Genomic DNA, 26,461 nt, shown 5'->3' on the forward strand with positions numbered 1-26,461 from the left:
GCCCTGTGTTGGCTGGGATTGGCTCCAGCAGACCCCCACGACCCTGTAGTTAGGATATAGCTGCTTGGATAATGGATGGATGGATATTTGCTGGTGTTTTGTTCTATTTGACTCCCTCTTTTTATTTATTCCTTTTACTGAGTCCCCTTACTTCCAGAACAATCCCTCACCTCCTGGTAGGACATTTTTTATCGTTCCACAAGTCACGTTCCACCTGTGATGCCCATTTAGCCCCTAAAATGCTGCACTGGGAGCCAAGCTGTTGCACGCCGCAGGTTTTGAAATGCACGGCCTTCTCACTTGTTTTCTTTCTAGGCATGCTGCCGTCTTTTGAAAGCTGCTGGTTGTATGCCATGGCACTTTTCACCACAATATGTTAGGGCAGTTAAAAATGGCCAAACACACAAACAGTTTGAACTTCCATGTTCTGGCAGAGGGTATCACAGCATCAATCCCCAGGCCGGCAGGTTCAGAGCCAAGCGACGTGTACTGTGAATAACAAAAGACAATCGGATTACACGGTGGGATAGTGACTCCAGCTGCAGACGAGACACTCGGAAACCTCAGGCTCATTCAGCGACCCGAGACACTCTGAGGTCTGAAAGTTGACGTCTCTGTCCCTGCCGTCGTCACTCTCTTTAGACTCCGCCCACTCTCCACACCCCAGGGTGACACCTTAGACATTAGCAAGCCTCCGAACTAAACGTTTTCTTACAGGTGACGCTGTGGGTTTATACAGGCTGCACCATTCAAAAGCCACAAACTTTTTAAAATTAACACTTAAAAGATGTCTCCTTTAAAGGTAAATGAACGTATTGGTTGCTGCCGGTTCCTAAATGTCTGGAGTCTGCATGTTCTCCCCATGTCATCCACTTCCTCGCCTTTAACTCCAAACCCGGAAACGGCAGGACTCCCAACAGTCTTTGTGCTGTCAGTATTCCAGAGCTCCCCCTGGTGGCCCCCACAGAACCCAGAAGAATACATTGCTGGGACCACAACTTCCATGCTGCCCTGTGGGTGTCCACACTGGGGTCCTCCAGATGGGATACTGCCACCCCTTTACAAGCGGGATGTACTGTCCATTGTAGGCCGTCACCCAGCATGCTGTCACTCCATCCTGGGTGTTGTTCCCTTGTTGCTAGAATGACAATCCCAGAGTAACTGCTGCTGCCTTGGCATAACAGGAGAGTGTCACTGCCCCCCTAGCTGTGCTTCGTATCCCCCCCAGCTTCCGGGCTGGGTAAGGGAGCAGGCAAGGCAGGGACGCCCGTTGGTCCCTCACATGTTTGGTGACATCCAAAACCAGCATTTTACCAGACAAAGGGGAAGGCCATCTGTGAGAAGACTGAAGCTCAACTGAAAGTGGGCTTAGAAACCTGACAGGGACCGCAAAAACATCACCGGCAAATCCACAGAGGAAATGTAAGAAAAGAAAGAAGTGGAGGGTTTTCTGGATCTGATAATAATCCATCCATCCATTTTCCAACCCGCTGAATCCGAACACAGGGTCACGGGGGTCTGCTGGAGCCAATCCCAGCCAACACAGGGCACAAGGCAGGAACCAATCCCTGGCAGGGTGCCAACCCACAGCAGTCCGATAATAATAATAATTCATTATACAGTATTTACGTAGCACTCTTCACACTACTCAAAGCGCTACCACACAGGGAAGACCCAGCAATGCAGACCCCCTGATCTCCTTACTGCCAGGCAGTCCACTGTGCCACCCTTCTGACATCACAGAGCTGAAAGAATTCTGCATGGAGGAGCAGTGGGACAAACTGTCAAACAGTCGACGTCGGGGAGAGCTATAGGCCACGCCGACTTGAGGGGGCAACACCAGCTAGTGGGTGGGCTTGCTTTTTCCACAGACCAAAGTGGCATATACAGTATATATGTATGTTTGTTGAAAAAAATAATATTATAAAGTCCAATTTTATTTTTCCTTCAATGAAGTGACTTCGTGTTTAAGTGACGATCAAACCTCGATGAGTTCCTTTTTGTGTGTTGTATTTATCCCGTTTTTTTTGATGCCCACTGCTTAACCAGCCTACCTGGAAGGGGGACTCTCTCTCCCTCTCTCTCTTTCTCTTGCTCTCTCTCTGTGTTTCTTTCTCTCTCTCTCTCTTTCTCTCCCTCTTTATCTTTCTCTCTCTCTCGCTGTCTTTCTCTCCCTCTTTTTCTATCTCTTTCTCTCTCCTTCTTTCTCTCCCTCTGTCCCTCTTTCTCTCCCTCTTTCTCTCCCTCTCTCTTTATCTCTCTCCCTCTTTCTCTATCTCGCTGACTTTCTGTCTCTCGCTGTCTCTCTCTCCCTCTTTCTCTCTCTCACCCTCTTTATCTTTCTCTCTGTCTCTCCCTCTTCCTCTCCCTCTTTATCTTTCTCTATCTCTGTCTCTTTCTCTCTCTCCCTCTTTCTCTCTCTCGCTGTCTTTCTCTCTCCCTCTCTCTTCCTCTTTCTCTTGCTGTCTTCCTCTTTCTCTCTCCCTCTTTCTCTATCTCTCTGTCTCTTTCTCTCTTCCTCTCCCTCTTTCTCTATCTCCCTCTCTCTTTCTCTGTCTCTCTGTTTCTCTATCTTTCTCTCTGAATTGCCTTTCCCACGATTTCTTAGGAGTTTTTTTGTGTCCTCTTAGAGCGTCAAGGCTGGGCGGCTGTCAAATAAAGATACCTATTACAACACCAACAACATTTCTTTATATCGCACATTTTCATACAAGTCATGTAGCTCAAAGTGCCCATTGAGGCGTTCCTTGTGTGATTTTGGTTCTACAAGAAATACATTGATGAAGATGTTGTTGTTGATTTGTCCACATCAACCACAACCTTAAAACCACCCACCTAATATTGTGTAGGACCCCCTGATGCCACCAAAACAGCTCTGAGCCATCGAGGCGTGGACTCCTCAAGGCCCCTGAAGGTGTCCTGTGCTCTCTGACCCCAAGGTGTTAGTAGCTGAGCTTTCAAGGTGGGGTCTCCATGGATCGGGTTTCTCTTTCCAGCTCATCCCACAGATGCTCGATCAGATCTTGAGCTGGGGAATTTGGAGGGCCTGTCAACACCTTGAACTCTTTGTCATGTTCCTCAGACCGTTCCTGAATAGTTTTTGCAGGGTGTGTTATCCTGCTGAAGGGGTGTAAATTGGTTTGTAACATCCTCTAGGTAGGGGGTACACGTCAAAGTAACATCCACATGAATGCCAGGACCCAAGGTTTTCCAGCAGAATGTTGCCCAGAGCAGCACACTGCCTCAGATGGTTTGCCGTCTTCCCAGAGTGCATCTCTTCCCCAGGTAGACCACACACACACACACACGGGCATTCACATGATCTAAACGAAAACGTGACTCATCAGACCAGGCCACCTTCTACTACTTCATGGCCCAGTTTTGACACTCGTGTGCCCACTGCGCGCTCTTAAAAATTGATTTGCCAGAGTCATTAAAGAGGTCCTGGATAAAAATCAAGACCCCTCAGAGTTGCTGGATATCATGGCCGGCCTGTTCACTGGGACTGTGAGTTCTGTGCAGAGTGGAGGCAGTGATCCTGGGGTCTGTCAGGGGTGTGTTCTGCTCCTACTGTATACAGCCTGGAATGAACCGGGTGTTGGGTAGAGGAGTGGGGGTCCAGTGGCTGGGGGGCATCTGTTGGTGAAGAGAGATTCACTGATCTTGACTTTGCTGACGATGCTCTGATCATCGTGGAGTCAATGGAGGCTCTGATGGGGGCTCTCGAGAGACTGACTGAGGGGTCTGAGTGTCTGGGCTGGCGAGGGTCCTGACAAAAACCAAAGAGCCAGGCCTTTAATGACCTCTTGGGCACAGCAGTGTGTCTGTCCATGGAGAGAGTGTCGACCTCATCGAGAGGTTTACTGACCTCAGCAGTGACATTCATGTGACTCTGGGGACTCTTCATATGAAGTGAGTAGATGGATTGGGAGAGCATGGGGGGTCATGAGGTTGCTGGAAAGGGGTGTGTGGCGCTCCCGATATCTCTGCAAAAGGGCAAAGGTCCAAGTCTTTAGAGTCCTGGTGCTCCTTGTTTTTTGAGACATGGATGCTATCCAGTGACCTGAGACGAAGACTGGACTCCTTCATGTGGGTCTCTTCAGAGGGTCCTTTGAGTCCCACTGGTTTGACTTTGTGTTGCTCACAGAGTCCCGAATGAGGCACATGACCTGCATTGTGAGGGAGCGTCAGTTACGGCACTACGGCCATGTGACGCCATTACCTGAGGGTGATCCGGCTGATTGTTGAGGACCTGCTAACTACCCAAGTGGCTGGACCAGCAGTAGATAGAGGGTCATTTCCGAAAGGTGGTACTGCCTGGGGGGTTGCCAACCGGGACCCCGAGCTGTTTCATCATGTGGTGAGTCAAGACTGACTGTACTGGTGCCTGTTCCCCAACCTGACCTGACCTGTTCTTCACACTGATTTTTGGTTCCCAAGAAGGTTCCAGAAAGCACCTTTTATTAATTTAGACCTGTAACAGGCTCCATACAGTAAATACCCAAGTCTAGATGGTATCAGAGTTGTGAAACACCAACAAGTCATGAATTAAAGAGGACTTTTCCTGCCTGTAATAACACGGGCTAACTCCTGGTTTTCTTTATCTGTGTGTGTCCAGGTCCAGGTAGCCTACCATACGTTAAAGATTTTATTCCCAAACCCCCCCACATATTAGGATGTTTTTGAAAGCACAAAGAGCCAGCGTCATACGCAGAGAACCCATCCCAGAATGGAATGGTGCTTTGTTAAGTAGTGGCTCTATGAGGAACCACACAACCCAGTAAAGACCCAGTAACTTTAAGAGTGTATGCGCTTTCGGTGGTGGACAGGAGTCAGCATGGCCACTCTGACCGGTCATCAGCTACACAGCAAGCTGCGATACTCTTTGTGTTCTGACACTACTTCTCTCGCGGGCCAGCATGACGTACGTTCTTCAGCATTTTGTGCCACCGTAGATCTTCTGTGGGATCGAACAGGATGGCCTAGTGCATTAGTGAGCCATGGAGGCACTTGTGACCTCCAGTTATCCTTCCTTGGACCACTTTTGGTTGATACTGGGAACACGCTGCCATTTTGGAGATGCTCTGACCCAGTCGTCCAGCCATCTCACAGTTTGGCCCTCGTCAAGAGTCACTCAGATTGTCATGCTTGCCCGTTTTCTCCTGATTCCAACACGTCACCTTCAAGAGCCGACGGTTCACTTGCTGCCTAATACCACCTGGCCTGACTGGTGCCAATGTGAGTCACGTCTCCTGGCGGTGGTGTGAGTGTTGGGGCTGACCGGTGCACTTGCTGCCTAATACCACCCGACCTGACCGGTGCCAATGTGAGTCATGCCACCTGGCGGTGGTGTGAGTGTTGGGGCTGACCGGTGCACTTGCTGCCTAATACCACCCGACCTGACCGGTGCCAATGTGAGTCACGTCACCTGGCGGTGGTGTGAGTGTTGGGACTGACTGGTGCACTTGCCGTTTCACATGACCGTATGCTGTAGATATTCAGCGCTGTATCCTGTCTAATGAGTTATATCAGGTTTGATGATTAATGGGTCCGCTCTGAGCATTTTCTTTTAACTTTAAACCACATGCACACGCATTATACTTTCAGACTGGAACATTAGGTTTTTATTTATTGCAAAAATATTCAGTGTGGTACCAGTCTCAGCAGAAAATATGATTGAATGCCATCTGTTAGTAAACAACAGCCATCCCACTCAGTTGTTCTCCTTTTGTAGGAACTTGATAATAACTGTGGTAACAGCGCGCTGATGAAAGTGCCTGCTCTTTAATACACTTAGCGTGTCTTTACAGATCCGACAATTATCCGCTCAGAATTGCCACAATGTTTACCCAAAACAGACGAGTCACCAGGCTGCAATAGAAGCCTCGTGCAGAGAGACCCGCTGATCAGAAGCAGAGCTCATTCCTACCTTCCCGTTTCTTTTGTTACAACCGGGCATGAGGATGGCTGCCGTCACATAACATTCTCTACGGCTTTCCCAGACCCTTTCACGTCTGTCACGTGTGCTCAGGGTGAACCTGCTCTCATCTGTGAACAGCACAGGGTGCCAGTGGTGGACACCTGCCAATTCCGGTATTCTATGGTAAATGCCAATCAAGCTCCACAGTGCCCACTAGAGGACGTCGGGCCCTCAGGCCACCCTCATGAAGTCTGTTTCTGATTGTTTGGTCAGAGACATTCACACCAGTGGCCTGCCTGCCTGCTGGAGGTCATTTTGTAGGCTCTGGCAGTGCTCATCCTGTTCCTCCTTGGCCAAAGGAGCAGATAACGGTCAGTCGTGCTGATGGTTTATGGACCTTCTATGAGGGGCCCTGTCCAGCTCTCCTAGAGGAACTGCCTGTCTGTCTCCTGGAATCTCCTCCATGCCCTTGAGACTGTGCTGGGAGATGCAGCAATACTTCTGGCAATGCCACATATTGATGTGCCATCCTGGAGAAGTTGGACTACCTGTGCCAGCTCTGTAGGGTAGATAGATAGATAGATAGATAGATAGATAGATAGATAGATAGATAGATAGATAGATAGATAGATAGATAGATAGATAGATAGATAGATAGATACTTTATTAATCCCAAGGGGAAATTCACATTCTCCAGCAGCAGCATACTGATACAATAAACAATATTAAATTAAAGATTGATAAAAAACAGACAATAACTTTGTATAGTGTTAAATGTTAACATTTACCCCCCCCCCCCCAACCCCCCGGGTGGAATTGAAGAGTCGCATAGTTTGGGGGAGGAACGATCTCCTCAATCTGTCAGTGGAATGTTTGTGGAAGGCAGGTATGGCCTTATGACACCAGTAGTGACACTGACCGTAGCCAAATGCAAAAAGAGTGACAAAACAGATGAGGAGGGAAAAATGTCAGTGGCCTCCTCTAGCTGTTAAACCATTCATTCCTGTTTTGGGGGTCATCTCATTGTTGCCCCTCTAGTGCACCAAAGCAGCTGAAACTGATGAACAAGCCCCTCTGCTACTTAACTGAGCAGATCAATAGCCCACAAGTGTCACTGACTTGATGGATGCTATACTCTCATTCAAAAGGGGTTCTTTCATTTTTTGGAGATGTATAGTTTTTTTTTTTTCATAAGTCAACATAACTTTTTTGTGTGAAAAATATTAGGTTAATCAATTGTGTAGGTAAAGCAACACATCACATTACAAAGTCTACTGAATCCCATTAGTAAATTATTTAATTGTACAGTAATCCCTCCTCCATCGCGGGGGTTGCGTTCCAGACCCCCCCTGCGAAAGGTGAAAATCCGCGAAGTAGAAACCATATGTTTATATGGTTATTTTTATATTGTCATGCTTGGGTCACAGATTTGCGCAGAAACACAGGAGGTTGTAGAGAGACAGGAACGTTATTCAAACACTGCAAACAAACATTTGTCTCTTTTTCAAAAGTTTAAACTGTGCTCCATGACAAGACAGAGATGACAATTCCGTCTCACAATTAAAAGAATGCAAACATATCTTCCTCTTCAAAGGAGTGCGCGTCAGGAGCACAGACTTGTCAGAAACAGAGAGGAAAGCAAACAAATCAATAGGGCTGTTTGGCTTTTAAGTATGCGAAGCACCGCCGGTTCAAAGCTGTTGAAGGCTGCAGCTCACACCCCCTCTGTCAGGAGCAGGGAGAGAGAGAGAGAGAGAGAGAGAGAGAGAGAGAGAGAGAGAGAGTTTGTTTTTCAAGCACAAATCAATACGTGCCCTTCGAGCTTTTAAGTATGTGAAGCACCGTGCAGCATGTCGTTTCAGGAAGCAGCTGCACAAAAGATAGCAACGTGAAGATAATCTTTCAGCATTTTTAGATGAGCGTCCGTATCGTCTAGGTGTGCGAACAGCCCCCCTGCTCAATCCCCATACGTCAGGATCACAGATAGTCAGCGCAAGAGAGAGAGAAAAGTAAGCAATCTAGCTTCTCAGCCATCTGCCAATAGCGTCCCTTGTATGAAATCAACTGGGCAAACCAACTGAGGAAGCATGTACCAGAAATTAAAAGACCCATTGTCCGCAGAAATCCGTGAACCAGCAAAAAATCCGCGATATATATTTAAATATGCTTACATATAAAATCCGCGATAGAGTGAAGCCGCGAAAGGCGAAGCACGATATAGTGAGGGATTACTGTACAGTTATACAAGAGGTAAATAATATATATATACTATATAATAAAATACTTTTTAAAAACCACGCATATCTCACAATATAAAAGCGGTCGGGATTGTCCTTCTGTCCCGTGAGTGCAAAGCGTAGCGGAATACCGCTTATCACAGACTTACTACTTGCGGCTTGCGGTACGAAGTGACGCGTTGTGAGCAGAGTTCTGGTGCTCCCATCATTCCCTTGCTTTTGTGCGCGATGCGCTGGAAAAATAGACAAAATGATGTCTCTGGAAATAATGTTGATGGAGTACAAATGCCTCGCTGCGTAGTAAATATCAGGGGAGATGGTGCTTGCTTATTCTCATCTATAGCTTATTTAGTGCATGAAACTCCGTCTTTAGCGGTACAGATTCGGGCTGACTTTGTACGACTTTGGACAGGCATTTGAGGGGATAAAAAAACTTAGGTTTTCAGGAGATGTTATGAATGGGCACTTTGATGTTCTCATTCCCTACACTTACATGCCTGATGTACACATGGAGCACACACAAATTGAGGATAAAAGTCGGTCGCCTTAAAAGGCGGGTCAGCCTAGTATTAAGTTAAAGAGTGTACTAAAAAGTAGAAAATAAGTCTCTTATACATCACTTGTAAAGCAAAAGTTCCCACCTTCCTGCCTTGTGTCCTGTGCTGGCTGGGATTGGCTCCAGCAGACCCCCATGACCCTGTGTTAGGATATAGTGGGTTGGATAATGACTGTCTGACTGACATTGACTAGCATGTCAATATTAGTGTGTGCATTCAGAGTGTGTGCAGGGTCAAGTCAAGTCGAGTTGGGGAGCATGCACTGGTACACTACACGACGAAACAACTCGGGATCCCGGTTTGCAACCCCCCCCCAGGCAGACACACGGTCCAGTCGCACTCTCCGGAATTGACCCTCTATCTGCCACAGCTAGGCGTTACGTGGGTCGACCCCTTGGTCTGGTCCAGACACTTGGGTCCCCCAACAATGAGGATCTTACGAGCCGGATCACCCTCGGGGAAACGCGCCACAGTGACTTTAACTGACGCTCCCTCACAATGCAGGTCATGTGCTCCATGAGCAACACAAAGTCAAACCAACGGTACCCAAGGAATTTCCAGAGAGACACCAAAGAAGTCCAGGCTTCATCCCAGGTCACTGGATAGCGTCCATCTCTCGCAAACGGGAAGCACCAGGACTCTAAAGACGACTTGGACCTTCATCCTTTTGCAGAGATATCAGGAGCACCACACACCTCTTTCCAGTGACCTCATGACCCCTTATGCTCTTCATAGGAAGAGTCACCAGAGTCACGTGAATTTAGAGTCCTTTAAATAACTCCCTGTTAGGCATCATTGTGTATTATTGTGAAGGATGCGCCGAGCCGTACCTCATCACACACAGTCCTTTACGCTGGCCTGTCAGGTCCTCTCCCAAGTGACTTCACCTCATCCAGAACAACAGGAATGAGGTATTCCATGCTCTCCCAATCCGCCTACTGGCTTCATAGGAAAAATCACCAGTCCATGAGGGGATTGTGTAGAAAAAGTGTTGCGCGACCAAAGTGTCTGCCAGTCCCCTTAAATGAAAGTCTGCCGTGTGTAATTACGATGTCTGAACGGTTTGATTTGTAATTTTAAACTGTGGAGTAGAGCCGGGCGGGGGGGTTGGGGGGGGGGGGGGGGGGGTTGCTCAAGGAACAAATGGGTCTTTGGCCCACACATTATGTAGTGCAGTGTCTTTATTTCTATTGTCGTATGACTTGTTGTTTTCTCATTTCCTTTCAGCCCCCTTGAATATTACGAATATGGCCACGGTACAAGCGAAGACGCCTACAACAGTTACGGTAAGCTTAACTTGCTATTTTCCTTCCCATATTCCAGTCAACACTTAAAATGACAAAACGAATCAATCCCTTACGTTATTACAAAAAGAGGGTTTTGCTTTCCTCGGTTTAGTTTTCCTCCTTCGCCTTTCTGGGCTTGGAGGGCGCATTGATCTGTGGATGCCACTTTGCATTTTGACACGTGGATTTAAGGCCAGAGTCTCGGTTAGATCAATTTTAGATAAAATTCCCACAGCAGGTAATCAGAGGCCTTCAATTGATCTCCACAAGGACAATGAGCGTGCTGATTAGTATTTGCATGTGTTTTACAGTGGCAAATTTCACTTTTATTGACGTTATAATAATGTTACAACAATGCTCTCAGGCACTTGGGATCCAAAGAACTGTGAGAGGGCTTAGTGCCTTTGAGTTATTCTCGACAGTCAGGCATTGTTTCATTGTCTCCATTAAAGGAGTCAGCATTTTACCAGATGCATTATTTGATTTTTTTTCTTTTTATTCAAAACGGTGTCATCAGTTATATGTATTTTATATAGTGCCACTAATAGTAGGCGAGGAACCAGTAAAGCATGGGAAACATGGGCATCCTGCTGAGGGTGGCATGGCAAAAAAAAAATTCAGAATGGTGATTACAGCCTGAGCCGGGCAGTCCATTAGGGACTCCGTTTATAAAGGCTCATTGAAGTCCAGTAATACTGTTTGCATGCCATTACTGTTTGCATGCCGTTACCCAGGGGGCACCATACATGAAAGATAAGGGGCACACCCCTTCAGACAACAAATGGTGCACGTTTCATAAAGTGCACCTTCTGCTCACAGAGGGGTGCCAATTATGTAACTGATATTGCGGGCATGTGCTCCAGACAATGAGGGGGACCCAAAGTCATTGAAGTCCAGTAATACTGTTTGCATGCTGTTACCCAGGGGGCACCATACATGAAAGCTAAGGGGCACACGCCCAGGACACTCTTCATAAACAGCATATTATGTGCACAGAGGAGTGCCAGCTGTGTAACTGACAGGGCGGGTGTATGCTCCGAACAACGAGGGGGATGCAAAGTCATCGAAGTCCAGTAATACTGTTTGAGCGCTGTTACCCGGGTGGTGCCATATATGAAAGATAAGGGGCGGGCACCCTCCAGACAAAAAATGGCACATGTTTCATAAAGTCCACCTTCTGCTCACAGAGGGGTGCTAATTATGTAACTGATATTGTGGGCATGTACTCCAGACAATGAGGGGGACCAAAAGACCAGTAATACTGTTTACACGCCGCCACCCAGGGGGCACCATACATGAAAGACGATGGGAGTGTGCTGCTTAAATTCTGCGGTGTGTACACTGAGGGGTGCTATTTATTTAACTGAAGGGGCACACGCTCCAGACACTGAGGATCATCCAACTTTGATACTGACTATCCGCTATAGTCACTGAGGGGCGCCTCCAAATGGGCTTCGACTGGCACTGGTGAGAACTGCTTTACAATCCAAACAACCTAAAGAAATAATGACAGCTATGACGATAGAGAAAGGGGCCATTTACAGTCTGTGGATGTAAAACTGAGAAAACACGATAAAAATAAAAGAAGCATAATAGAGGGTACACCCCAATCGCCCTCTATGTCACGATTTTTGAGCGGGCAGTAATCACTTCTTTACTTTTTCGTGTTTTCACTCTGCGCTTCCTTTTTCTTGAACATTGCTACAGAGCAGGTGACGCAAGTCCATGTGTCATTGTGTTTAACTTGTCACGCAGCTCTCGGCTCCATCTTGTGGCTTAGTAAGGTGATCCTGCTGTCACGACGTGCTATTCGACTTGACCGCTCGTGTAACTGGCACAGCGGCAGTTGTATTTGTATTTTTATTGTGGGCGCCGACATTTTTTATTTTTTTGCGTGGCTGCCGTCATATTATCACTAACAAGGTTGTGAAGGTGATGGCATCACAAATAGGGCATTTTTTTAGATAGTTCTGCCTTTCAAGTTTTTGTATTCACTATTCACTCACTATTTGTTTTGACTTTGGGCTTTGGTTACCTCGGTTAACGTTGTGCTTGAGCTCCACTTTTAATTTTTTCCTCATTATTGGAACGAATTTCTAAGTAAGAATGTACGACTCTTCCGATTTTCTGGTCTCAATTCCTGATGTTTCATTTTCATGTTATAAATGATTTTCATCTCTTGTTGATGCCATGTTGGTTTTTATGGGGTATCAGTTTGTCATTCGGAGGTTGATTGATGTGAGAAACAAGCTGAATTGGACTGACTTTAGCACAAGGCTGTGACAACAAAACGTGAAGGGCTCTGAAGACTTTGTGAAGGCCCGGCTTCTCCCGCCCTCTTACTAGCACCACAAGGTCTGACGACATCTTGGGAAGCAGAGATGCATCAATCGAGTTAGAAGTGAAAGATCTGTCTAAAATTTACAAAACCACTACGGTGGCTTCTCCCTCCCGCCTGACGTCCGGATGTTCTGTGTCATACTGGGAGAGCAGAAATACGCGACAAGACTGCCCACAAAGTACCAGCCAAGGCAGCAGTGGTGGAAAAACACACATCGGTGGGTTTTAGCTAAACTTTTAATTTTATTTTAATGCAATGGTGTTAAGTCATTACATTTACTAGGCGTTTTTATACAACACGTACCATACTATTTTACCATCCGCCATTCCACAGTTGAAACAATGGCAGTAAAAGAATCGGCACACAGAGGCAGTAGTAGAGATTGAGCCGACATTTATGGCATACAGTCCAGCAGCTTAACTACTAGACGACCAAATTGCCTGCCATATAAAAAGTAAAGATTGATCGAATGTCCTATGACTGCGGGCAGGGAGACCATGCAAAAGCCCTGATGGCAGGCCGAGGACAGCGTCACTGTCTCATATCTGTGGCGATACGATGCATTACTCCCACTCTTTACTAGATTTGAACTGATCGCCGGTTCAGTTTGTTCTTATATAGCACACCTCAGTCACAGAACAAGAGAGATACTGGATCTACAGATATACCATATTACAAATAGAACACAAACATCATCCCTGCGTCTGCCTGAGTTTCCTCAGAGTTCTGCACTTTCCTCCCATTGTCCAAAGGCATGCTGGGTAGGTGAACTGGTGACACTAAACTGGCCTGAGGGTGTGTGGATGAGTGTGGTCGGTGTGACTTTCGCCCTGTCCGGGGTTTGTTCCTACCTTGCCTTACACCCTTCACCCCCCCCCCAGCACCCCCCACGAACCTGTTCACGACTAAACAGATCAGAAAATGACTGACATTCATCAACAGAAATCAACTCTTACAGTTCCCCCCTTTAGTTCTTCCAGACCAAAAATAATCAATTATCATTTAGATCAAGCAAGTGATTCAGGGAAATCTACATTGGCACAAGGCAATTCACGTGACAGGGCAACATAACCAAAATCAGGAGGGGGGGGGAAGCATAAGTGTTTACCACAATGTTGGTGACAGGTGGCGTAAAGGCTTACTTTTAAAAACCCACCGGAGAATGATGATGACAAATGTTATTAAAGCAACAGATGCTCCGGCCCAGCACAAACCCCACGGCTTTGAATTAAGCACTTTAAAAAATGACATCTCGTGACACAAACATGACACACTGAATGTGCAGTGTAAGTATATGTATATACTGTATATGATATATACAGGGGGAGTCAAACGTATGTTGACACTAATTTTACTGCTATGTATAGACTTATATACAATTTTTGTGGACAATTTATGTGCCACGTATGGTCCATGTGTTGAACAGAATGGCAAACAGGCTGAGACATTCCTGTAAATAATCTTGCACATATGAAGTATGTTTTGTGAATAAATTGTTTCCGTAACATAATGTTAACATAATTTTGACTCACCCTGTGTGTGTGTATATAAATATATATATTCTACTCTTTTTTATCAGTATGCTGCTGCTGGAGAATGTGCATTTCCCATTGGGATTAATAAAGTATCTATCTATCTATCTATCTACTAGACAAAGAGCCCGTTTTAACAACGTAAGATGAAACGGGCACGAGTGCAATAGTAATAAGTATAAGCACCTGAAACCTGATATAGGTTTATTGAATGAATGCGTAATTAGGCCTGGAGCTGTAGTCGAAATCGCCTTTCAGGCCTCTAGAGCTTTAATCGAAGTCGCCTTTCTCTTTGCATTTTTGCGGCCGTAAATCCGCCGCCTGCCGCGATGTCGGTCTCGTAAGGCTTTTCGGGAAGCTGCGCAGAAGGCGACTGCGCATTCGGCTTCGGACAGACGTGAGTGAGTGAGTAGACTGGCAAATTATATATAAGATATATATATATATATATATATATATATATATATATATATATATATATACAGTACTGTGCAAAAGTTTTAGGTAGGTGTGAAAAAATGCTGTAAACAAAGAATGCTTTCAGAAATATAAATAATGATTGTTTATTGTTATCAATTTACAAAATGCAAAGTGAGCGAACAAAAGACAAATCAAAATCAAATCAATATTTGGTGTTCCTACCTTTTGCCTTCAAACCAGCATCAATTCTTGTAGGTCCACTTGCATAAAGTCAGGGATTTTGTAGGATTCTAGTCAGGTGTCTGATCAACCAATTCTACCAAACAGGTGCTAATGATCATCAATGTCACACGTAGGTTGAAACACAGTCATTAACTGAAACAGAAACAGCTGTGTAGGAGGCTTCAAACTGGGTGAGGAACAGCCAAACTCTGCTACCAAGGTGAGGTTGTGGAAGACAGTTTCATGTCATGGAGCACAGCAACAAGACACAAGGTAGTTCTACTGCATCAGTGAGGTCTCTCCCAGACAAAGATTTCAAAGCAGACTGGGGCTTCAAGATGTGCTGTTCAAGCTCTTTTGAAGAAGCACAAAGAAACGGGCAACGTTGAGGACCGTAGACGCTGTGGTCGGCCAAGAAAACTTAGTGCAGCAGATGAAAGACACATCAAGCTTTTTACCCTTCAAAATCGGAAGATGTCCAGCAGTGCCATCAGCTCAGAACTGGCAGAATCCAGTGGGACCCAGGTACACCCATCTACTGTCCAGAGAAGTCTGGCCAGAAGTGGTCTTCATGGAAGAGTTGCAGCCAAAAAGTCATACCTCCGACGTGGACACAAGGCCAAGCGACTCAAGTATGCACGAAAACATAGGAACTGGGGTGCAGAAAAATGGCAGCAGGTACTCTGGACTGATGAATCAAAATTTGAAATATTTGGCTGTAGCAGAAGGCAGTTTGTTTGTCAAAGGGCTGGAGAGCGGTACAATAATGAGTGTCTGCAGACAACAGTGAAGCATGGTGGAGGTTCCTTGAACATTTGGGGCTGCATTTCTGCAAATGGAGTTGGAGATTTGGTCAGGATTAATGGTGTTCTCAATGCTGAGAAATATAGGCAGATACTTATCCATCATGCAGTACAATCAGGGAGGCGTATGATTGGCCCCAAATTTATTCTGCAGCAGGACAACGACCCCAATCATACAGCCAAAGTCATTAAGAGCTATCTTCAGTGTAAAGAAGAACAAGAAGTCCTGGAAGTGATGGTATGGCCCCCACAGAGCCCTGATCTCAACATCATCGAGTGTGTCTGGGATTACATGAAGAGACAGAAGGATGTGAGGAAGCCGACATCCACAGAAGATCTGTGGTTAGTTCTCCAAGATGTTTGGAACAACCTACCAGCTGAGTTCCTTCAAAAACTGTGGGCAAGTGTACCTAGAAGAACTGATGCTGTTTTGAAGGCAAAGGGTGGTCACACCAAATATTGATTTGATTTAGATTTCTCTTTTGTTCATTCACTGCATTGTGTTGATTGATGAAAATAAATGATTAACACTTCCAGTTTTGAAAGCATTCTTTGTTTACAGCATTATTTCACACCTGCCTAAAACTTTTGCACAGTACTGTATGTGTGTATATATATATATATATATATATATATATATATATATATATATATATATATATATACTGTATATAAACAATAGATACAAGATAAAGTGTTGGGTTTCCACTGTCTATCCCCGGTCCTGGTTGTATTGGGTTTTAATATCAGGTTAGAATAAATATTGATGTTGACGTTGCATAAACAGTTTAATTTAATTGGTTTGAGACTCTGAAAGCCACTCTAAGTTAAGGTCAGGCTGAGAATGACAAGGGTGCTGGAGTCCTTATATAGCAAAGCAGAAGTGGCAGGTGACATCAGACCATGACTCCCAGTGGAAGTGACACCAGTGGTCCTCCAGATTGTCCTTCTGTATTCTGGAGAAAACAGAACTTGTGTTAGTGGTGTCACCTTAAAAATATTCACCTTAACATTCAAGCAATCTGTCATGATCAGACAGGACCTCATTTTATGTGCTTGAGGATGAAATCCTACTTGGCCAGGAGGCTATAACCAAAGGATTAAGGCCCAGGGTTATCCTTGGATTTCAACCCAATCAGGGTGAAGAAATAATGGATGGACAAGGAATGACTGGATATGATGAGTAATTAATCTCCAAGCAGAAGAGTTGGTAGTGCTCCTCTGACTACCCAGTTTGGACACCTGCAGGTTTGCCTGGGACTTGTAGTACAGAAGAGTGACCTCATGAGTGTCTAAAATGTCATAAAATATGAGAGGCTTGTATTCATATATACATACATATATATTCTATATATACATACATACATACATACATACTGGCAAAGTGATGACTCAGAGGCTAAGGATCTGCACTGGCATCTGGAAAGTTGCTCTGTACACACACACACATAATCAATATATATGTATATATATGTGTGTGTGTGTGTATAATATATATATATATATATATATTTATATATATGAGAGATGTTCAAAAAGTTTCCACACTTTTTTAGCTCTATTTATTAAGAATTTCAAAAACAAATGTCGTCACTTTCCTACAGTCACCTCTCTTTGTGATGCAATTTTCCCAGCATCGTACCAACATTTTAATGCCCAATTACTACTCCTCCCGCCTTCACCATTTCCAATGAAAATATAAAAGTGCATAAACTTTTTGAACATCACTCAATATACAGTGTATGTATATATATATATATATATATATATATATACTGTGATCTGTAGCGAGAGCAGGGAGCAGCTTGAGGAGACCCTGGAGAGGTAGAGTTCTGCTCTACAGAGGAGAGGAACGAAGGTCAGTAAGACCACCAAGATAAAATACATGTGTGTGAATGAGAGGGAGGTCAGTGGAATGGTGAGGATGCAGGGAGTAGAATTGGAAAAGGTGGAGGAGTTTAAATACTTGAGATCAACAGTACAGAGTAATGGGGATTGTGGAAGAGAAGTGAAGAAGAGAGTGCAGGCAGGGTGGAGAGGGTGGAGAAGAGTGTCAGGAGTGATTTGTGACAGACGGGTATCAGCAAGAGTGAAAGGGAAGGTCTACAGGATGGTAGTGAGACCAGCTATGTTATAGGGACTGGAGATGTTGGCACAGGAGACAGAGCTGGAGGAGGCAGAGTTAAAGATGCTAAGATTTGCATTGGGTGTGACGAGGATGGACAGGATTAGAAATGAGGACATTAGAGGGTCAGCTCAAGTTGGACGGTTGGGAGACACAGTCAGAGAGGCCATTGGTTTGGACATGTGCAGAGGAGAGATGAGGGGTATATTGGGAGAAGAATGCTAAGGATAGAGCTGCCTGGTAAGAGGAAGGCCTAAGAGAAGGTTTATGGATGTGGTGAGAGAGGACATGCAGGTGATGATATGGAAAGATATGGAAGAAGATGATCCGCTGTGGCAACCCCTAACGAGAGTAGCTGAAAGAAGAAGATGATATATATATAATATAAATAAAATGTGTTGTGGTCATTCAAGGGAATGACGGGTCGAAAGAAAAGTTGGTGTGCAAACCTGCCCATCCCCATTTATGCACTAAGTCAACAAAAACAAATACAAGATGTGGCCTCTAGCAATATAAACAACTGTAAGAACCAATCTCTCTTATGACATCTTTAGATCACGCAGGATCAGAGTATAAAGGATATCCGTCTCTTCAGTCCCCCAGTCAATGAGTGAAGCCTCCTTCTGGGTGGTTGTGCTTTTAGGGTCTGGGATCCTGAAGGGGTAGAGACCGTTGCCCTCACTAAGAGGTTTCTTGGTGCTGTGAAGGCAAAAGAAGACAATATAGTTAACGGTAGCACCCCGTCTCAGGCCACAGTTAAATTACACCTGGAGGGTGACTCTCTGACTTGTGTGACAATATATATAATACTGGGTCAGCATGTGCCACCCAACCCACAAGGGAAAGGAGATAAAAAGGCAAGAGAGGTGAACATGTGTAGGTAAAACCACCAAAATGGAGCCAACATGGCAGCTGGTTGAGTAGCACTAAGGGCTCATTTACACTTCACGCTCAGAATGCGTACGAGCCCGCATCATGGCTGCCACGCGTTCCCAGCGTTCATTTGATGCGTCCTCTGAGCAGGTCCTCAGAAATTAACGTAACGCATGCGTGAGTTGAAGTACCAGCAAAAAGTCGGAGGGCGCAGTGTGCTAAAAGTTGGAATGTGGCATCAGAGTCTCTGTTTACTATCTACATGTGACAGAAAGCCGCTTTGAGGATCCTCTGAGATTGATGTGCACGCTTCGATGTTTGATGAATGGTTCAAGTTTAAGCACTTTATTGTGTTACTTTCTGTGACAGCCCCAAGGTGCATTTAAAGAAAAGTCAAATAATTCCAAATATGTCATATACAGTGTTAAGTGATCAAGTAACCAGAGCAAATTTATTATTACTCAAAGTACAGCAGCATAAATTGTTATTGCACCTGTTAATGAATAGTCCATTACATATTCTATATTGTATTACATTAGTATATTGCACATTACCAATATAGCTTATTGCACATGTTCAATTAAAAATGGTCTCAGACTGAGGAGATTCAGAGATCAGAAAGTTTAGGGTAGATGGGGGAAAAAGCTCTTTTTTAGTCTGTTTGTGCGCACACGGATTGACCGAAAGCGTCTTCCTGACAGGAGGAGCACAAACAAAGAATTTCCAGGATGAGTTTTGTCCTTGAGAATGTTTTTGGCCCTTCTCACACAGCAATGTGGTGAAGCAAAATGCAGACATACAGATGCATTCGTGGTGCTTTTATATTCAAGCGTCGCATATTCCCGATCATAATGACATGATACATTTTAAAAGTCTCACATACCGTCTCCTGTGCCGTCTTTTTTTTCTGGTGCTTCCTCTGGTACTGACAGCGGTGGCAAACAGCAATAGATCACCACACTGAGCACATTAAATGTATGATATTCCAACTCTCTGCACATTTAGAATTCTTAGATTTATACTTGATATCACTTTCATGATGAAATGCACTGATGTATGTATGTTACATTTTACAGATAAATTGGTAATTTTGTTTAAATAATGACTACTGTTAATAATGGGGGTGACACGATGGTGGAGCGGTAGCGCTGCTGTCTCACAGGGTGTCACGTCGCTGGTATTCCCTGCCTGGAGTTTCCATGTTTTCCTGCTGGGTTACCACAGTGGGCTCCGGTTTCCTTCCAAAAATATGCAGATGTGGTGACACTAAAATGACGCCAGTGTGTATGTGTGTGCTTGTATTCACCTTGCGATGAGCTAATGGCCCGTCCAGGGATTGTTTCTGCCTCGTGCCCAATGCTTGCTGGAATGCACACATCCCTGGACTGATGGATTTAATCATTAAACATCCTTTTCAGAGATATTGTGGTAAGGTTTAGGTTCAGAGTTTAATGGCTGTTCCAGGCAATTCACAACACAGATGATGATATCTCACACTGTCACCTGGTGGATTCCTCCAGATTTACGTAAAGTACACGCTCAAGTATAAACAGTACAACGCTTGCGTAGCAGGAGCGTCCTCTGCAGCATGCGTCGCATTGCGTGAAGTATAAATCTGGCTTAAGAGGATTAGCTTGCAGTGTTGAAAGGAGCAGTAGAGGCTGGACAGAGTTCGGTTTGTGCCGGTGGGTTTTTGCTGTCTTTCTTAGGACACCTTTCACAGGCATAACCGAAGGGGGCTAAATTAAGGAGGTGATTTCCACCTAATAGTCCTGCTCGGGCTTACTAACTCACTGTTTGAGGTTGTCTTTGTTCATTGTGTCGATAAAATATTTTCTCACATAAGTACCTGTAGAAAAAGAGAATGTGATAATTGTGTTGCAGAATTTATGGTAATGCATGGCTGTTTGCCATAGGTGGTCTTCCATATCCTTGGCTTTGAGCTGTGAGCCTAAAGATCTGCACTGATACCCATAAGGTTGCCAGTTCGAGACTTCATTACTGACAAAGGGGATCCTACACTGCTAGGCCCTTAACCTGCAATTGCTATACAATGGCTGACCCTGCACTCTGACCCCAAGGGGTCCATGAAAACTAAAAAATTCCTAATACAAGAAATAAAATAAAGTGGTCCTCAGTCTAATACACGTTGAGGACCACTGATGTGGAGGATAAGAGCCTGATACTTACACAGGAATGTGGTGTCTCTCTCCCTGTACCATTTAAATTACTTTGAATCGGTCATTAACACAAGTCTTATAAAGTCTAAGGTGGTCTGTCATGGAGGGACCTCTTATGACTCACCATCCGTGGCGCTTGTTCCTGGCTACCACAGCTGCAGGCGATCCGAGTGCGTGTGTGTGTGTGTGTGTTCGTGAATGGCAGTTGTTTTCAAATGACATAAAGGAGAAAGTAAATCTCTGAGGTAGACGTTCAATGGCTTCTCTCAGGCTGAAATAAAAAAAGCGCAGCACTGATTGCTGATGGAGTAGCCGACTGAACAGGCGCCATCACCCACACGGCCCCCGCTGTGAGGCAACGGAGATAATGGGCAGCCCTGTGAGGTGATGACATAATGGAAATGCAGAAAATGGGGGGCCACCTTTTGATTTGCAAAAATAATTCAAACCAGCGTACCCCTGTCCTTTGCAGAAGGCTCCATTCACGGTCTGCTGTTTACATAAGTCTGAAGTACTGAATACTTCGGCTCTGCCGTTATAAAACTTCCGTTTTTCCTTTTCAGTAATCCTTTGGTAAATGTTCCGGCAAAACAAGCTTATTCAGTTTGTTTGGGTTGAAATAAGCTATGAGAATAAACGTGAGAAAACATGAGGAGCTCTCGGCCATTTTCATTTTGTAAAAGTAGACTCTCAGTGGGGGGAAAAAAGGTTGGAGACCCCTGATCTACAGTCTGCTATGGTGAAGGATGCACTGAGCTGTACCTCCTGTTCTGGAAAAGGCAATGCTACCTTATATACTAATACCCTTATGTTGGCCCATCAGGTCCTCTTCCTGAATGACTTCACTTCATTCGTAAGAAAAGCAAAATGATTCTTACAGAAACGAACCTCCGCGTTCACCTGACCTGACTTCCAGCGAGTTGAGTAGTTTTCCCTCTTGCGGCATCTCCTTCCCCTTTGGCTCCGGCACTCTCTCTTCCTCCTCCTCCTTCCCTTTTCTCCCGCCACTAATTTACATACAGTCAGCTCCTCCCATTACAGATTGTTTGACCCTCCGAGCCTGGTGCTCCCTTCCCCATGAACCATTGGCTGGCCTGGCACATTCAGCCATTTCACCATTAACCAGACAAGGGAAAGGTGCAAACTGCCAGTGACACCCACACATATCCGTGACAACCGTTACAAGCAACCTAGGTGTGCCATGGAAATAATCGTGTGGCACACCTGGGGCTGAACCTGAGAGGAACAACATCCTCAGGTGGTCCACTCTTGGTGGACTTTCTCATATACTCAGATATGAGGATTGATACTGAGTAAACCGCAAGACAAGGATTATATTTTCATACCATGAACATTAAAGAACCATCAACAACAAATCAAATTAACAATATATCCATCTTACTAACCGAAGGTTGTAAACCGGATATGGACGCAGGGCGCACCGAAGCGCACGCACACTGCTGCACAATATGGACGAGTCCACCACAGAGCAAAAAAATAGCGCAGCACAATATGGACGAACCCGCCACAGAGCAAAAAAATACCGCAGGGCGCATCGAGGTGCACTGCTGCACTGCAACAAGCCTGCCACAGAGCAAAAACATAAAACCCCGCCACAGAGCAACAAAATAAAAACGAGCCCACTACAGAGCACACAAGCCCGCCACAGAGCAAAAAAATAGCGCAGGGCGCATCAAAGCGCACGCACACTGACGCACTGCAACGAGCCCGCCACAGAGCAAAAAAAAATAAACGAGAGGATTCAAAGGTTGGTTTACAGTACGGAAATCCCAGAGGTCCATACTACATAGCATATTTGAATCACATTACAGTATTACAGTAATACATTATTAACAGTCCAGCCACAGAAAACACAGAAACGGCACCAGATGGAAAGAAACAATACACGAGCGCTCCGTATTAAACGTAAGTGCAATTATAATTCTTAACAGTAGACGCCGTATAGCTAACGGAGTCACGGCTCCAAAAACAAACAGCTCAACTAACGGAAATACAAAAACGAGCCTGCATGGATACACAAGATGAACGCAGGCGCCTACAACGCGTTTCTAAAACAGCGGAAGAAAAACAGTCATGGCTCCTACTGTGCCAGTAATATTGATCACATAGCTGTCATTCAGTTTGGCGCCCGCCCCAGAGTCCAGAGTCAAACGCAGCGGCGTCCCGCCCAAACAACACAACCTGTTCACTACACTTGCTCTAATCCACTGTGACAGTGATATAGATCACATGACAGTCACAGACTCTAACCCAGCGGCTTCCCAGACTCAGTGGCTGGCACACGAACACCACAACCTGTAAACTGAACTTGCTGTGCTCCACTCTGCCAGCAGTCGGTATCAGCAAAGGCAACGGAATCACGTCTCCACAAAACGAGACCGCTTTACTACAGATATGCTTATGGAATTAAATGACATTTCCCCAGACGCACCCACCCTCCATATGTCATCCATCCAGATATCGGACGGAACAGAAACTGATTGCCATTCTTGGATTTCCGATTCGCTGGCGAATCACGGGCTTACTGGTTAAACAACTACAGTGATCCCTCGCTATATCGCGCTTCGCCTTTCGCGGCTTCACTCTATCGCGGATTTTATATGTAAGCATATTTAAATATATATTGCGGATTTTTTGCTGGTTCGCGGATTTCTGAGGACAATGGGTCTTTTAATTTCTGGTACATGCTTCCTCAGTTGGTTTGCTCAGATAATTTCATACAAGGGACGCTATTGGCAGATGGCTCAGAAGCTACTCAACTTACTTTTCTTTCTCTCTCTCTTGCGCTGACTTTCTCTGATCCTGACGTAGGGGGATTGAGCAGGGGGGCTGTTCGCACACCTAGACGATACGGACGCTCGTCTAAAAATGCTGAAAGATTATCTTCACGTTGCTACCTTCTGTGCAGCTGCTTCCTGAAACGACATGCTGCACGGTGCTTCGCATACTTAAAAGCTCAAAGGGCACGTATTGATTTTTGCTTGTTTGTTTTTCTCTCTCTCTCTCTCTCTCTTTCTCTGCTCCTGACGGAGGGGGTGTGAGCTGCCGCCTTCAACAGCTTTGTGCCGCAGTGCTTCGCATACTTAAAAGCCAAACAGCCCTATTGATTTGTTTGCTTTCTTCTCTGTCTTTCTGACAGACTCTGCTCCTGACGCGTACTCCTTTGAAGAGGAAGATATGATTGCATTCTTTTAATTGTGAGACGGAACTGTCATCTCTGTCTTGTAATGGAGCACAGTTTAAACTTTTGAAAAAGAGACAAATGTTTGTTTGCAGTGTTTGAATAACGTTCCTGTCTCTCTACAACCTCCTGTGTTTCTGCGCAAATCTGTGACCCAAGCATGACAATATAAAAATAACCATATAAACATATGGTTTCTACTTCGCGGATTTTCTTATTTTGCGGGTGGCTCTGGAACGCAACCCCCGCGATGGAGGAGGGATTACTGTATTACAAAAGTAAAGTTGAATAAATCGGACTCTGCAGCTGCATGAATAAAAGGTACATTACTACTTCCGGTTAATGGAAAAAGCCCAAAAGTTGATAGAAATCTACGTTTTGTACCAAATACTTTTATGCAAAATTTGGTTGACCTAAGTGACAGCGTACTCAAGTTATCGTGTTTACACACACACACACATAATTCCAAAAATGGTGTTTTCGGACTCAGGGAGGTCTTAAACGTTGAGATTCAATGAATTCAAAAGAAGTTAATCAGCAGCAAAAACAGATCACTAATTAAGAAAAGGGTTAGAATGAAAACCAGCAGCCACCGCGGCCCTCCAGGACCAGTGTTTGAGACCACTGCTTTAGAGTCAGGTCAGGTCAGGTGGTAGAGCATTGCCGCTCCCACCATATGACCAAACAGCTTGGGTTCAGGATGGGAAGGAGCCAGAGGTGTAAAATAACAAAGGACGAGTCAAGTCAAGTCAAGTTGGGGAGCACGCACTGGTACAGCGCGTTGCCGCACCCACTACACGACGAAACAGATTGGTTTCCTGGTTGGCAACCCCCCAGGCAGACACACGGTCCAGTCCCACCCTCCAGAAATGATCTTCTATCTGCCGCACCAGGCGTTAGGTGGGCGACCCCTTGTCCTGGTCCAGTCACTCGGTCCTCAACAATAAGCCAGATGACCCTAAGGGAATCTCGCCACTTGGCCGTAGTGCCGTAACTGACGCTCCCTCACATTGCAGGTCATGTGCCTCATTCAGGACTCCGTGAGCAACACAAAGACAAACCAGCGGGCCCCAAGGACCCTCTGAAGAGACACACATGAAGGAGTCCAGTCTTCATCTCAGGTCACTGGACAGCGTCCATGTCTCACAAACAGGGAGCACCAGGACTCTAAAGACTTGGACCTTTGTCCTTTTGCAGAGATATCAGGAGCGCCACACACCCCTTTCCAGCGACCTCATGACCCCTCATGCTCTTCATGGGAAGAGTCACCAGAGTCACGTGAATTTAGAGTCCTTTAAATAACTCCCTGTTAGGCATCATTGTATATTATTGTGAAGGATGCGCCGAGCCGTACCTCATCACACACAGTCCTTTACGCTGGCCTGTCAGGTCCTCTCCCGAGTGACTTCACCTCATCCAGAAGAAAAGGAAAGCGATTCTTACTGGAATGAACTCGGGTTCACCTGACTTTTTCCAGCGAGTAGTGTAGCGTTCCCTCTTGCTTTTTGCCGTCTGGTCTGGCACTTTCTCCCTTTCCCACCATGACTTTAGCTGTGGTCGGCTCCTCCCCTTTCAGTTTATTGGTCCCTCCGAGTCAGGTGCTCCTTTCCCCATGAACCATCAGCTGGCCTTACAATTCCACCATTATGAGGACTATGGAAAGGCACACACTGCCCATGATACACACACACACACACACACACACACACACACTACATGGTTGTGACTTCAAGGCCACCCTGACACGTTCCGACCAGGAAGCATGGAGCTCTGTATACGAGAAAGTCCACCAAGAGTGGACCACCTGAGGATGTTGTTCCTCTCAGGTTCAGCCCCAGGTGTGCCACACAATTATTTCCATGGCACACCTAGGTTGCTTGTAACGGTTGTCACGGATATGTGTGGGTGTCACTGGCAGTTTGCACCTTTCCCTAGTCTGGTTAATGGTGGAACGGCTGAATGTGCCACACCAGCCAATAATTCATGGGGAAGGGAGCACCTGGCTCGGAGGGCCAAACAAAATGTAATGGGAGTGCCATTAGCCTCTTTACTTCCATCCGTTTCCATGCCCCGTTTGTCCTCTTCAGGGTCCAGGGTCGTGAATGCAAGTTAATTTGCAGGGCAATTGGCATTCTAATTACATTTAAAGGAATTGCTGTGTCATTTGGCCCAGTAAATGAATGCTGTTATAAACTTGATTCCTTCAGGGGGGAGAGAGAAATAAAAGCAGCAATGCACACAGTCAGTGTGACCTTCACGTCACTAGCAGAACACTTCCAGATTTTATAAGTTGCAAGAAACTGCGTTAATGTAATCTGTTAAAAATTAATCATAAAGAGAAGAGGAGTATTAAATGATCCATTCTAAGCTTCCAATATCATTACTTTTTATTAGGCACTCTGTTATAATCATGCTGATATTGCTTGGAGAATGAGACTGTAAAAGAAAAAATAAAATAAAATATTCTGACTGACTGGGTTTTGTCCAAGTGAAATAAAAATATTGATGGCACAGTGGCTGGCAGTGCCATCCTGCAGTTAGGTTTGAGTTCCAGTCAGGTCATCGCATTGGTGAGGTCTGCATGTTCTACCTGTGCCCGGGAGGTTTGCTTTGGGCAGCCAGCATCCATGACGAGTTTGGCTGGTGACTCGGGAAGTTTTCTAGAAGTGTGGGTGGGCTGGCGTACCACCCAGTCTGTTGAGGTCCACAAACCAGTAGCATGTTCAACAGTGGCACTGGTGGCTCTTATGTGATGGCGTAACA

General features: G+C 45.4%; 1 protein-coding gene across 5 annotated transcripts in view; it reads left to right on the forward strand.

The window, feature by feature from the left end:
* Positions 1-26,461, forward strand: part of khdrbs2 (KH domain containing, RNA binding, signal transduction associated 2) — a 784,395-nt gene that overhangs the window by 753,570 nt on the left and 4,364 nt on the right. For 3 of the 5 annotated variants that reach the window (XM_051919152.1, XM_051919154.1, XM_051919153.1), the window contains exon 8: positions 9,942-10,000. The exons of the other annotated variants lie outside the window; for them this stretch is intronic. In XM_051919152.1, the coding sequence (XP_051775112.1) occupies positions 9,942-10,000 (59 nt within the window). The remainder of the gene's footprint in view (positions 1-9,941; positions 10,001-26,461) is intronic. 5 annotated transcript variants of the gene reach the window in all.

The sequence above is a fragment of the Erpetoichthys calabaricus genome, chromosome 15, assembly GCF_900747795.2.
Source record: "Erpetoichthys calabaricus chromosome 15, fErpCal1.3, whole genome shotgun sequence".
In the NCBI taxonomy this organism is placed as follows: Eukaryota; Metazoa; Chordata; class Cladistia; order Polypteriformes; family Polypteridae; genus Erpetoichthys; species Erpetoichthys calabaricus.